Source organism: Coccidioides immitis (assembly GCF_000149335.2).
Source record: "Coccidioides immitis RS genomic scaffold supercont3.1, whole genome shotgun sequence".
NCBI lineage: Eukaryota > Fungi > Ascomycota > Eurotiomycetes > Onygenales > Onygenaceae > Coccidioides > Coccidioides immitis.
In genome coordinates this window covers 5102158-5116003 of record NW_004504310.1, presented here as the reverse complement: position 1 = coordinate 5116003, position 13846 = coordinate 5102158, and the positions used below count along the sequence as shown (strand labels likewise).

Genomic DNA, 13846 nt, shown 5'->3' with positions numbered 1-13846 from the left:
CGGCTTGCCGACAATTCGCACAATTGAGGTATTCGCAAGTATCGGAGATCAAGCGAAGGCTCAAACATGCCCGTCGGCGTTCTGCTCTGAGGTGGCGGTCGTGAAGGCCGAATTGAAGGTCCCAAGCGGGACATCATCGTCGGTTGCCTGTTACGGACTAGCGTGCTTTTCCCCAGAGCCAAAATCTTGGTAGCTAGGTATGGACATTCAACGAGAATGGTAATGGGCCCTTCTACTGCAATTACACGGATGGAGAAAGGAAGGGAGACATCATTAAGATGCGGCAAACTAGTTTAATAAACTGCAAAATCGGGTATCTAGAGCAAAGGTTCGTAAGACGTCCATGCCATCAAACATCATAAAACTTGCAAACAGATGAATTAGCAGGCACAAGCCAGGAGAAACACACTATGCTGCGCCTTTGCTCTTCTTCGGCCCTTTGACTTGCAGCGCTTGCCTTACCCTTCGAAGTCTAGCCCACCACTCTCGATCCTTGGCTTTCCGTGCTTCAATATCGATTTCTCCGAAATCTGAGATCTCGTCGTTATTCCCTGCAGAAGCAGCCTCTGAATCTGCGGACCACGTTTTTCGACGATGCACATTTCGTATCACACGCTCCAAAACCTCCCAGCCTGCCAGAGCAGAACCCACGGGAGAACGCTGACTGGGTTGCTTTTCTGAACCACTCTGTGTTTTTGCGTTGACCCATGGACAGTAGTCGAGATGCTCGACAACCACGTCGAGGGTTGGATATATAGAGGAAGATCCATCTTCTTTAGGATTGTACATCCAGAGACCTAGCCTGCGAAAGCAAGCGTTGCAGCTCGCAAGTCCAGCACGCTTATCACCGCAGAGATCCCAGCCGAAAAGAGCGAGAGCAAGTACCGACTTGTTTATATCTTTATGCGTACCTCCGTTTGGTGTTTCCTCTGATTCACCTGAGGTACGTTGTGGTATTTCTCTTTCCGCATCTGCAATTTTGCTTTCCGAATCGCTAGTAGAAAAAGTTTCCGGTGGAATCATCTTTAGCAGCTCGTTCATATCCATGTTTTGAGGCAGCACGATCCGCTCTATGCACGGTAACTTCTTTGCCAAAGAGTGAAGGTTGGTATAGCGCTCTTTAAGCCCCTTCAAAGCATTCTCTGGCTTCCCTAAAAGCAGGCGGTGAATGCTATCTAGCAAGATATTAGATCTTCTAGAAAGTAGTTTTGACATGGAGGGGAATATTCACCGTCGCACCCAGCTCTACGCCAGGGACACCTTTCTCCGTGGCCTTCGACAATGAGCTTCACATATTTCTCGACCAATGCAGTCCCTGAAAGGGAATTTAGAAAAGATAGCCCAAAACTTCAATCCACATCTCGGATGGATACGTACGAACTTGCTTCCGTTCCTCGATCTTCTCACTATCGTATTCTTCCAACTCCTCAATGTCATCGGGTAATTTCACCACAACCGAATGGCCACATCCGCCAACACATTCCACTCTCATTACATCTACACATGACCAGCCTCGTTTTGCCCATTGCACCTCGTTTATAGCTTCCGGCTTTGGGGACCATCTATCCACCCTGCGAAAAGTCTCCAATCTTTCCAGAAAGCGATCGCGGTCCCAGGGCACGAAATTTGGACGCAGGGAAGTAGTGGAAGAGCGGGATGGCAAGGAAGATTTGGACGGGCGTATTACTGTGTCATCAGGTTCAGAGCCGGGTGTCAATCGAACCCGCTTAATTGTCGGGTCGATTGATTTTGGGGTTGCGACGGTGGGATCTTTCGGTATAGGTTTCGGCGGAGGGGGTTTTGGGGCGTTGCTGTTATTGGAGAGGGATTCCAAGACTCTGTGAAATTTCCGCTTTTTTGAAGCCAGAGCATAAGACATTGTCGTTGTTGATATTGTCTGTCAGACTCAGAGCTCCAGCTCAAGGTCAAACGGGTTGGCTCGTCGGTGCTAAGCTCCATAGGTCCGCTGACTAATCCGCCCTCGCGGGCTCTTCGATTTGAACCTCATCTTTGTCCTTGTCTTCACCTTCAACTCCGCCGTCATCTCGTCACCATGACGACGGATAGAGCATGAAATGTCGGGGGGATCCGGGTAAATAATTTTCTTCCATAACTATACCCTGAAATTGTTTAATTAGTGTCAACTGGCATTCTATGCAGTCCAATTTACTCCATGTATTTCCCATCTCCAGCCATAGGACTGGGGTGCAAACAGGCTGATCCTGGACGCCTCTTAGACAGCCAAATCCAGCTCAGGTTCAGAGTGAACAAGCTTCAATCCCCTAGCATTCTTGGGCAATGTAGGGACGATGGTAGAGCGCCCTCAAAAGGAAACGTCATCCTCGCTTCCGGTAGCACTAGTTCTAGCTAGCATGTTGGGTCGGAGGTCTCGATTTACTATGGCGCGGCACAGAATTTAACAAAGAAACACAGCCAGACAAGCGAACGCAGGATGTGTCGAGTGATTGGGCCTATCGGGGTAACGGATGGTTCCAATAAAAAGAACGTGGATTTCTTCCACAAAATATTGTTACCTTTCCAGATTCAGCACAAAGAACGGTGCTTATGATCCGGAGCATCCATAGGGCAGACTGGTCGGATTTGAAATACATAAACGGCATCATTGAGCCATAGGTACCATTTCTGCGAAACCTCTCGAAACAAGCAGTCGGAAAAGAGTGATCTTATGAGATCATAGCCCCCCAACCCAGCATCTCCAGGACCTTCATTTTATTATGTAGTTACATGTCTACTACATACTTTTCATTCCCTCCCATGTTCTCAAATATTCCTATCTATGAATGTAAACCATATAGGATAGTGGATTTTGGCGAACCCCTTGTCACAGCTTAGCCAAGGCAACAACACCATCACGGGCAAGCGGGCGAACGTATTCGAAAGTGCGTTCAAGGCCTGGAAGCTCTCCAGTCCTGCGCCATTCTTGAAGCCGTTTCACAAACTCCCTATCTCTGTCACGATATGCGCCTTGTTGCAAGATCAAAGCAGTTGTCATCCCTTCGTAATTGAAATACCCAGGTGTGCACTCATTAGTGAATTGATGACCCCCTTGGCTGGCCTCTATGATTGTTTGGAACCATTCATCTTCGGCTGATTCTGTTGGCTGCAATGTACGAATTCCATATTTAACAGTCTTGGAGACAATGAATGCCACATGCTTCGCCTGTTCACTCAGCATATAAACAAAGTTGGGCGTGAAGCCGGACTGGATTTGACTGGTTATAAAGCAGTTAAGAAATCCGCGAGTCAAAAAGCCGTGCAGTGTTCGAACACCGCTTTTCCAATGCTCCGTGAGAGATCTTCCATCCTCACCAATTATCAAAGCGTCCATCCGTCCAGAATAGTCTGTGCCAATCTGGAACCCTGTTGCATATACAATGCAGTCCAGTTCATATTCTTTTCCGTCGGCAACAATCCCATTTTCTGTGACCTTCTGAACACCTTTTCCATCCGTATCCACCAAAGTTACATTTGGTAGGTTGAATGTGGGAAGGTAATCGTCGCTGAAGCACGGTCTCTTTCAAATCTGGTTATACCACGGCTTCAGCTTCTCAGCCACCGCTGGATCTTTCACAGTGGCGTCTACCCGAGCACGGATTTTCTCCATCCTCTTGAAGTCCAACATTTGCAGTTCGGATGCGATCTTTGCAGCGTCATCTGTGTTCAGCGAGGCAGCGACACCGAACCAGGAGAGGTTGTGAAGAATGTCTGTTGCCCCATCGTTGACTAAATCTTCATTTGCTGGCCTCCTTCTATGATGATGTTGAAATTGTTTATTCTTTTTTGCTGCCAGCCGGGTCACAACTTGGTGGCCCACGATGATTTTGTCGGAGCGTTCTGTCGTTCGGCAATTGATGATGGTGTCCTCTGGAAGACGTACAATGTTTCGCCGAGCGTCCCAGACGAGGAATTATTTGAATGGCTGTTGCTCCGGTTCCAATGACTCCCACACGCTTCTCACGGAGCTTATAGAGTCCCCCGTTTGAATCGCCCCCGGTATATCCATAATCCCAACGAGATGTGTGAAAACTATGCCCTTTAAACGTCCCAATGCCATGAATTCCAGGTAACTTTGCCTTGTTAAAGGGCCCACTGGCTATTATAACAAATTTCGCCCGAACAGAATCGTTCCGACTAGTTTCCGTTATCCATCTGGCTCTTGGTCCACTCCAAATGAGGCCTGTCAATTCAGTTTGGAAGAGGGCTCTGTTATAGAGCCCGTAACGTCTACCGATCATTCGACTGTATTCCAGTAACTCTGGACCGTGGACGTACTTTTCAGAGGGCACGCATCCCATCTCTTCTAACAGCGGCATATAGATATACGGTTCGATATCGCATGCAGCACCCGGATACCGATTCCAATACCAGGCGCCTCCGAAGTCTCCTGCCTTCTCTATGATTCAAATGCTGCTAATTCCATGCCCAATGAGCCGCACAGCTGCCAGCTGTCCGCCAAATCCTCCGCCTATGATAAGCACGTCCACATCCTCGACAACCGCCAGACGCTGAAACCCGGGCTCTGCATAAAGATCGTCCTTATAATGACGAAGCTCGCCTTCAGCGGCCTTATACTGATCAATTCCATCCTTTCGAAGGCGCTTATTGCGCTCGGCAAGGTATTCTGCGGTGAGGGCGTCGGGGTCAAACACAAGCTTCTTCTCTTTCATGTGTCCAATGCTCAAGTTTCTCTCCATGACATGGTTTCGATAGCCGTTTGCAGAGTATGATCTTGCGGGCAACTGGGAAAGAATCTAGATATGTGAAGCAGGATAGGTTGTTCGTTGACCTCGAGGCTAAGAGGCTATATATGCCTCAGCTTTTAACATCAGAGGAGATTGTAATTTACCGCAGGCAATCGGATTTCAGCATATTTCGTGAAACATCGATTTGATTGTCCTGGGAGCTTTCCGCCCGGTGGCCATTGGTTTTCCCGATGAGAACAACTATTCATGCATTGTTACATCCGCATCCAAATATGTATATACGGACCATGAGTCTTCCGCCCCGGTATCTCCTCTCTTTGTGGATATCAGCTAAATCCTCAGTGGCTCTCTGAGACATCATAAATCTAATCATAAATCCATATCCCACAGAAGCCACTGTAGTCTTTAACACATTCCTAAATATAGTAACCATCCTACATGCAGCCAGTCATTCTTATCCAACCAACACAACCAACAGAAAAATCACTCCTGGAGCATCCTTACTCCCTTCTACGAAAGGGCTCTATCGCGGTTTGATGGGCATTATTGACAATAAGACACTTCTTTTTTAGCACCATGTTGCCCAATGGGAAATTGGAGCTCTCAGAGATGCCACAAGAAACATTCACCCATAGTTACATATAAACAGGAACCAAGCCTATGCATCATCCTCTTCAAAAGGTGGTTTTTGCAATGATATTCTCATATCTAGTTATCACTGCTATTGATCTAATATCCGCCAGTCCCTATCCCAAATGTCAATCCCAAAAGTGATATCATGCGAAATATCAAAAGCTTTAACACTGGATCAATCAGATTCTCAAATCATATCCTCCTACATAATGTAGAATTTGGGGTTCCTTATGATGCCTTTTGGCATCAGGATCTCACAGCATGTAATAGTGAGTGGATGAAAATGGAAACAAAGGTTGTAGCCAACACAAGACCTCTATGTTTGGTAAACCAATTTAGTGCATGGTAACATTTATAGAATGCATCTGCAATCATCTGTGTGACACGCTGAAAGAGAGCGGTAGGTGAAAGATAAATGTATCTATCTCTTGAAAATATCAAAAACGAACCAATACCAATGACTTCCATTTGAGATGCAAGTTCGACTGCGAGGGCCAGGGAATTTTTGATAAACAACCATCTAAATAGAATGAACTGCATGAGATATAGATACAGAATGACAGCACTCCGCTCTGGAATCTAGATATCAACAAAACAGCAATCCCGGCCATAAGTACAAGCCAGGAGGATATCCCACGCAACAGAGATTCCCCGCATAGCGAGAAACTTCTTCCCTAAAACTGGAAAGGCTGGGACGACAAAGGAAGAAGGATAAGGAAGCAGAAAACAAAAAACGCAACAGCCGAAAACTGTCCCAGTGTTATTTCTGGAAACAAATTAGACCAGGCCAGTCTAATGGCAGCACAAAGGCAAGTTCTAGAACTCCTGAGGGGTGACCATTCTACCGAAATGAAAGCTGAGTCGGGCATTTTCCGTCTCGCCATCAAAGCTTGTCTCGGATTTGGGTGAAGATTGTCCATCGGCTGCCGACGCATGTTGATTTCTCTGATCGCAAAGTCGCTGCTCTCGAAAGGATTGATGACCATAATCCAATGGAAACGCGGAAGACGACATGATGATGCATCTCAGTCTCAGTAAGGTGCTCCAAAGCCATCCGTTAAGATCTTTTCGCGCTGTTTCTCCTTTCGACCCAAGTGCGAGTACATGCTCCGAAGTCATTTCTGCTCTATGAGCTACCCAGCTAAAGTGCTCCATCAAGACTTCTCTTCTCACGCAGGCGTCGATTTCCGTGTCCAATCGAGACCGCTATGCCTTTCAGGGGTTAGAAGAAGCCCATACACAAATTGTCCTCGCTTCTACCGTCCCTTCGCTCTGTGCGGATACTGAATGTGATCGAGGGTGTTGGCCACCAACAAAGGATGATACAGTGTACTACCAGAGACGCACTGTCTTGGAGAACCTAGGGCTAACTAAGGCAGAGAAAAAAGGCGCTGTGAATTCACGTGCAGCACATTCAAGATATCCGACACTAAACACAAATACATCCTCCATCTGACGCAGTTACCCAGGCCTTTGGGACTGCCAACTCATCGATCAGCATGGATAAAATGCCATGGGACCGACAAGTTGGCAGTAACCTTAGTAGGGTATACCTCGAAAAAAGTAGGGACTCAAGTGTCATCCTAACCCTCCCAGACAGGGTTATACTGGTCCGGTGGGTTGGAACTCCAATGAAATATTTCTTTGTCGAGCATCGTTTGCGATGCACCAAGCAGAACGTGGTAATGTAAGGGTCATTTGATTTGAGGCTGAAGCGAAGATGTAAACCTGCCGGCACAACGCCCCGTCCGCAAGATAACTCCTGATGTCTGTGAGAGTGTGACGGGGCAACTTGGACGTTGAAATCCCGTCCACCAAAGATCATCACATTTACAGGTTTACCTAATCAGATCGCGGGATGCACGGCGTAGCCGCCGTGCTGGCTTTTTTTTATTTTTTATTTTTTGTTTTTTTGGCATTAGATCTATGCTGGTTGCCTGAGTTGTCGCTCTCCCGTTCGTCGGTCTTCGGGGTCAGCAGACAACTTGCATAACCCCAGAAGCCCCAGCGTTCCCTTTCAACCATTTGTAAGGCCCCCAAAATCTAGATCCCTCGCACGATGTCCATCATCAACGCCTTTCCAGACCTGCTACCATCCTTGCATGATGACAAGGGTGGTCTCTCCTTGGCCTGGGGAAGGGTTGGAGAAGCAGAACTGGTTGATGTCAGACCATCTGATCGCCTTGCATGAGGCGGGTAGAAATCTCGGAGGTCACACCGCGTGAACAACGAGGTTTGTCGAGAGGCCGCGACGAATTCCGACGGCTGGGTAACTACACCATTTTCCCCGACAAAACCGGGCGTCTTCAGCTGCAAGTTGAGAATAGGCATCTGCTTGGCAAGACATTGTATCGCCCTTTGTTGATTCCCTTCGTCGAGAGACTATGGGAAGGTGCTCTCCTTCACACGTGCCATTCGGAAATATGAAAAGCTCCGGAGCTAGCTAAACTAAACTCCGCTGTCTGGAGGACCCTCCATCAACGGCGGGACAGGCGGTGAGTCGAGTTGTCAACAGTTTTATGTCAGCAAAGTGGTCATGCCCGACGTCTCACGATGACATGGCAGGGCCAAGGCCAAGGCCGTTGGTATCACCTACGGCCGATGGAATCGGGAGCTGTTTCTCGTCTTGGGAGACCGGAGATCCCTGATGCAGGATAGGCGCATTCAAGCTCGTTGGCCACGGCAAGCAACACGGCGATGTGCCTCGGAGCACCAGCGTGAAGATTGCGATTCAGCTGTTCGCTACCATACGCCCTCCCAGTGCAAGTTCACGTGGCCGCGTATGGTACTCCGTACTACAACGTATGGATCAATACCAGTGATGTATCTACGTATCTTCGTATGTAACGTAAGTTACACTTGTCTCGAAATACCGTACAGATTACCGGCTGCAACCAAAATTCAGCCAATCACAGCTCAGAGTGCCATGTTATCGTGACATTTAAATGACCAAGCGGGACTTGGGAGGATAGGGCTCATCCTTGCATTATCTCCACTGATCTCCCGACTTCGAGAAGCTCTCGAAATGCTATCGTTGACATCAAGAGGTAGAAAGTCTCCATCCACGATTGTCCCGATCCTCAGAAGCTGGTGAGGCTGCGAAACAGGGGAGAGTGGTTACATTGAATCAAGAGCAGAGGAGGAATGTCGAGAGCAGTGGAGACTTGTGTCTGAGATGCAGTTTGTCCCCATTAAGCGACGTATCCCAAGCTCCATGTGACTATATGAGATGGGAAAATGTGGCCAGCAGCACAGGTCCCTCGGTATCAATGCGTGCATGCGTTATTCCTTCTAGTTGGGAACGTTGCGCTTCTTCCCGTCTCTAAAATGAACATATGGCGTGGCTGACAAGGATTAGGAGAAAAGTGGGAAGTAAAATGTGATTTCCCAGTACCACCCCTATCACTCCTTTTCGGAATTAACCTATCGAGAAACACTTCAAAGCGGGTAAGCTCCCTCCATCGCACACCTCGTTGCTCCGGCATCTCAATCCTTCAAAGCTGCACACAGCAGCGTCCGCCCTCCATCATTCCATCGGCCTAATTTATCCACACAGCAACCAATGGAGTATCCTCGAAAATGAATGATTATTCGGATACGAAGATTATGGGCAAGGAAGGTGGCTATCCACGGCCACTTGGCATCATCTGACTGTTACCCCAGCTTCCAAGAATCCATGGCCCCTGGCTCCAACAACGGTGGTCGAAGCTTTCTAGAAGGATTTTGTCATGGCCAGCAAGGGTTAACCAAACGTGCTGGCTTAGGGTTAAAAAGTTATCCATCCATCTTACCTTTGCTTTTCGGCCCTATGTAGCGAGATGTGACCATTGTCTGCATGTAAGTTTGTACAGTCAATACATCCATGATTTACCCACAGCTGCGCGTAGTACGGAGTACATATGTACATACATTCTCCGGAAGTGGAGTTTGACTCTCCACAGGAAAACCATCTAGGCTTTATCCTTCCTCCAGAGATCTGTTCTCATTTTGCCCTGAGACACGACATCTCCCGAACTAATGGGTACTTCCGCCGGGAGTGTTCCTCGGCATATGTTAGTTGCTGACTCATGCTTAGTGTGGCCCAACCTTTAATTCAAACTCCTCAATAGCCGAGGCAGGCCATTCGCGCTGAATAATGGGAGAGAAAGTATTCGAGAAAAAAAAAAAGAACGTAAAAAAATGCAACCTCGAGTCCGCCAATCTCGAAGAATTTTTCTGCGACGGTGGGAAGGCCCGAACTCTGAGCAAGGATGCCCGCCCATCTTGCGGTCAAGGTCAATTGCGGGCGAGGAAGCGAAATCGAATAGGGCCAGATGACCACTCTTGAAACGTCGAAAATCTGCGGCTAAATTCGGCACCGGTCTTGGCGCGATGGGTAGCCGTCTTGGCGTCCCTTTTCTAGAAGCACCGCCAAGGATTCTTCCGCCTTCCCTGTTTTGGGAGCTCGTTTCGGGCGGAGTTCAGGTTCGCCACTGCGTCCGGAAGCATTGCAACACGAGCGAAAAAGGGTATCGCTCTTTGTACGCTATCAAATGCGGAGGCCTCAAGAGAACCTATCCTCCGTACCTGACGCAAATTCATGCAACAGTTTTAGTATGCATGGTTAATACCTGGCCTGGTACTCCGTGCGGAGCGCATGGCTAGTTATGTAACAATATCCCTGCTTCTCACGTTTGATACGGATGTCGGTATGTACGTGCGCACATACATGTGTACCAAGCCTGTAGCGCTTTGCATAAATCACTGTCCTTGAGGGTGAGAAAACCATAATGGCTGCTACTAATGATTCCAGCATCATATCCTCCCCAAGCCTAGGGTAATAGCCACATGGCTATTGATGCAGTTGGCTTTCGAACCCTGGCACTCAATGAGCTCCCTATCTGTAATAATGGTTCGCAGGGAGTCGACACAGTCCATTGTATTGGCGACTTCGCTATGAGCCATTTGTCAAGATCCGAAACGTAAACTCTTGTCTAAACTAACAAAGCTTCGGCGTCAGCGTCTTGGACTATTCGGTCGCGACCTTTGAGCTCGACATTCTTTAAATACTAGTGGGCGGCCAGTCGAGGATCAACATTGCCACCAGTGTCAACATCCTAATGTTTGACGATTGTCACAGGTTGGTGAACTCGATATGCTAGAACTGGATATACTTCCATGTTAAGGTTCACCTTAACAGGTTGTGTGGGTGTAATTCAACACAAACAAAGGCTTGATCCCAAGAGGCCATTTACAAGTCATATATGTTATATTTCAGCTCTTCAAGAGCAGTATTTAACCATCAGAAGAGCCAGCGTCAACATTGGAAATGGTTACAGTATTGACGAATGCGGTATTGTTGGGTCTCAAATGTTTTGCCGATTGATTTTTTTTTAAAGGCACTATACAGAGTACTTGTGGGGAAAAAAAAAAAAAAATTATTTAGGGGTGTGTACCCCGGGCTGGTCTCGATCGCCACCAGAAATCAATGATCGAAAGTTTAGTTACAGAGAGTCGGTCTGCATCGCAAGCTCGCGGAACAGCCCAGCCTCCTGAGAGCAGCCAACCAACTTCCACCAAGTGCATGCCTTGAAAGAGAGTCGAGACACGCTTATCGCACTAACTTGGTCGACTCTTTTGGCAGAAAGCCCAATGGCTTCGCTTGGCAGCAAAATCTATGATTCGCATGATGCTTGAGTCTCGGATGTGGTTGGCTGATCTTGAAAGCTCACGTTTCTGGAGCACTCGAATCATCATTATTTTACCAGAAGGTTTTGTGGAGAGAAAAGGTTTATGATCTGCAAGGCACGAAAACTACTCCGTACAAGGCTATTTGTTGCTTGTGACGGTGGTTTCATCAATGACTTGCATGTATGGACAGATGTATGTCCAGTATATACTCCGTACCTTCATACATGTTACTAGGGAATCTCGATATTCTATTCCAAGTTGCCGCGGGAGGCTCACGGCCTATATAGCTGTTGGAGAGCAATAACATCATGCGCGCTGAGGTGCCACTCTTGCATAGCGGGATGCAGGAAATTCCAGACCTGCATCGATGCAGGCGCTACAAAACATAAAGGACATGTAACTTGCCTTTCTGAAGAAGATTCTTTTCCTTAAATGCTTGATGCCATGTCCCCCGGACTGCAAAAATGAGGTTGAAATTCTCAAACAGAAGAATACATGCACAACACTCAAGCGTAGCCTTGGGGCAATCTGGGTCCGACAGTTTCCAAACAGGACCCAGCAACGATCATTGTTGTCCAATGATTCTTGAGTTTTTCCCTCAACATTCAACACGAAAAATTTCAAAGCTTGACCGTCTTAATATCCGTTAATATAGTCCGGCGCATGCTCCATGACGGGCGATACGTTGCTGATCTCTTTAGCATTGATGTATGCCATCAATGGTGATCAAATTAACGACAGGGAAGCCAACTATGGACACCCTCCCCTCGTCAAACTGAATGGAAAACTCGAGTGTTGTGGGTCTCCTGAGTCGCGATGCTTTCGTTCGGCGTGGGGTAAGTTAGACAAACGTGGAGAAGTGCAAACCCTCAATGCGACGCGGGTGCAGGTCAGGTCAAACCACAATCCAGGGCGAAATGGTCGCGTGCTCAAGACATTCCTCAAAGTCGTGTTGGAGTACTCACCTTACAGCGGGGCTGGATTGAAGGCGGCTCTATTTCCTCACAGCGCTAGCTGCTCTCATTGCATCGTTATCACACCAGCCCATACGCCATTCAATGGTAACACATCTTTCTTCGGCTTCGGAGATCGACACTCTAGACATCATGTGTGGTTTTGAGGGAAGAACCCAAACGTTGTCCTCCAGCGTGAATCCTCTAGCCTGCTTGATGTTTCAAAAACCGGGCTTCTAGAACTCTTTGGTTGGATACGAAGGAAGCGAGCTAACACCTATCGTTAGTGAGGGAGTAAATCTTAGTAACCGCAGTTATAGCTAACTCGGTGTATCTGGGTTTGCGAGCGTGAAGTCAGAATGTTTGGTGCTTACTCCAGCTTCACAATCTCAAGCATCGCGGAGCTCCCTGTGCATTATGGCATTAGCTATCCATATTGGCCGATCCTTCCATTACCGTCCCCCGAAATTCACCGTGGCAGCTCTTAAAGGAGCATACAAACATGGATATGAATGCGACCGGGATAAGATGTCATCCCTGCTCCCACGTCGAGCAAATCATCTCACATACATACCGATAAAGCCTGTTGTTGAGCACCGAATCTCTGCGACCTCGTGCTATCCCCAGAGCACTGCCTTATTACGGACTCGCAGGCTTTTGGTGGCTCAGAATTCGGCAAGGCGCTTATTAGCGTCTTGATTTCTACTCCCTAATTGCTATCTGAAGTGGGCGGTGCTGCAATAAAAGCTCTGATAAGGTTATGGGGTGGGATGTTAGATTATGGCCACTGTTTTCAGTTAATTTGGATCGTATCGCGAGCTGGTAGCGAAGGATATTGGTGGTTTAATCAACTAGTGAGATGCTACAGCTGGAGAAAAGCCGATAGTGGCTCGTGACGTCCATATGTGAACCAACCCAACTCAACAGAAGCGCGCAGTCACCTTTTGGAGATCGGAGACGGAATTTGACTCCTGCTCCCGCGCGCAGTCTACGCCCAATCGCGCTCCCACCCCAGAATCTTATACCATAGACGTTACAGATATCAGAGCTTCAACCATTCCTCTCCCTTAATATGCAATAAACAAAATGCATATGCAACCTTTCCCCAATGAATATGCGAGAAATAATCATTTTAGGGAGGGGGATGAAAAATGGTTCGGTATTAAAACCCGGTTCAAATTATTTCCATCTCAACCGACGGTTCCCAAGACCAACTCCCCCTCCTTCTTCCTTCCCAGACACGCGGCGCCGTCTTTCTTCCCCCCGGGAAATGAACCCAAGCGTTGGTATGATCCCTTCATAGATGACCATGCACGCGTACGCACACACCAGTACCGGTGCGCGAGCCCAAGCCCCTTTCCTTCCACCTCGACGCCACGTGGGGGTGGACTAACAGGGGGTTGACTCTTCCCAACAGCCGTCGGAGATGCCGGCCCCCTTGCAAGTTCCAGTAAGCAAGAAGGGGAAGGCTGGGAGGGAGGAGAGCCCGGCATATAGAACCAACACCGGTGAAATCGACCCAGGAAATGGAAAATTCTAAGTAGATCATGGGATGGATGGGTGGATGTTCAACATACCAGACATACTGGAATACGGACACATACACACACACCATTGTGTCTTTCCAGTAGACCATCCTGCAAGGGGGAAATAAAAACTAAATAAAAATAAAAATAAAAATAACCATTCAAAATGTCCAAAACAAACGAGCACCATCGCCCCTGGCGACCCTGCTGTTATTAAGCTGGCGTCCACATTCCTCTCCCTTCCGGGCCGTCAGGGTCTAACAGTCCCGGATCGACATATTCATGACACGAAGGCGTGAATCACCGGCGTGGAAAACAAGGAAGTTCAACCTTTTTCTTT

The 13846-nt window shown here is 47.9% G+C and overlaps 5 protein-coding genes across 5 annotated transcripts; 3 read left to right on the top strand and 2 right to left on the bottom strand.

The window, feature by feature from the left end:
• Positions 1 to 273: 273 nt before the first annotated feature.
• On the bottom strand, positions 274 to 1884 carry CIMG_01275 (C3HC zinc finger domain-containing protein). Its single transcript, XM_001247503.2, has 3 exons — positions 1378 to 1884; positions 1232 to 1315; positions 274 to 1175 (listed from the first exon to the last, which is right to left on the bottom strand). Exons 1-3 carry the CDS (start codon positions 1877 to 1879, stop codon positions 409 to 411), a joined length of 1353 nt encoding a protein of 450 aa, XP_001247504.1. The 5' UTR covers positions 1880 to 1884; the 3' UTR covers positions 274 to 408.
• A 958-nt stretch (positions 1885 to 2842) lies between these two features.
• CIMG_01276 (cyclohexanone monooxygenase) lies at positions 2843 to 4715 on the bottom strand (the record flags this gene model as incomplete). Its single annotated transcript, XM_001247504.2, has 4 exons — positions 2843 to 3535; positions 3578 to 3885; positions 3923 to 4409; positions 4458 to 4715. 4 exons carry the CDS (start codon positions 4713 to 4715, stop codon positions 2843 to 2845), a joined length of 1746 nt encoding a protein of 581 aa, XP_001247505.2.
• Positions 4716 to 7544: 2829 nt separating this feature from the next.
• Positions 7545 to 8483, top strand: CIMG_01277 (uncharacterized protein; the record flags this gene model as incomplete). Its single annotated transcript, XM_001247505.2, has 3 exons — positions 7545 to 7705; positions 7923 to 8205; positions 8409 to 8483. 3 exons carry the CDS (start codon positions 7545 to 7547, stop codon positions 8481 to 8483), a joined length of 519 nt encoding a protein of 172 aa, XP_001247506.2.
• A 2646-nt stretch (positions 8484 to 11129) lies between these two features.
• Positions 11130 to 11416, top strand: CIMG_10715 (uncharacterized protein; the record flags this gene model as incomplete). The annotated part of the gene is made up of 2 exons (XM_012358875.1): positions 11130 to 11219; positions 11315 to 11416. 2 exons carry the CDS (start codon positions 11130 to 11132, stop codon positions 11414 to 11416), a joined length of 192 nt encoding a protein of 63 aa, XP_012214298.1.
• Positions 11417 to 13066: 1650 nt separating this feature from the next.
• Positions 13067 to 13520, top strand: CIMG_01278 (uncharacterized protein; the record flags this gene model as incomplete). The annotated part of the gene is made up of 2 exons (XM_001247506.2): positions 13067 to 13297; positions 13377 to 13520. 2 exons carry the CDS (start codon positions 13067 to 13069, stop codon positions 13518 to 13520), a joined length of 375 nt encoding a protein of 124 aa, XP_001247507.2.
• Positions 13521 to 13846: the final 326 nt, after the last annotated feature.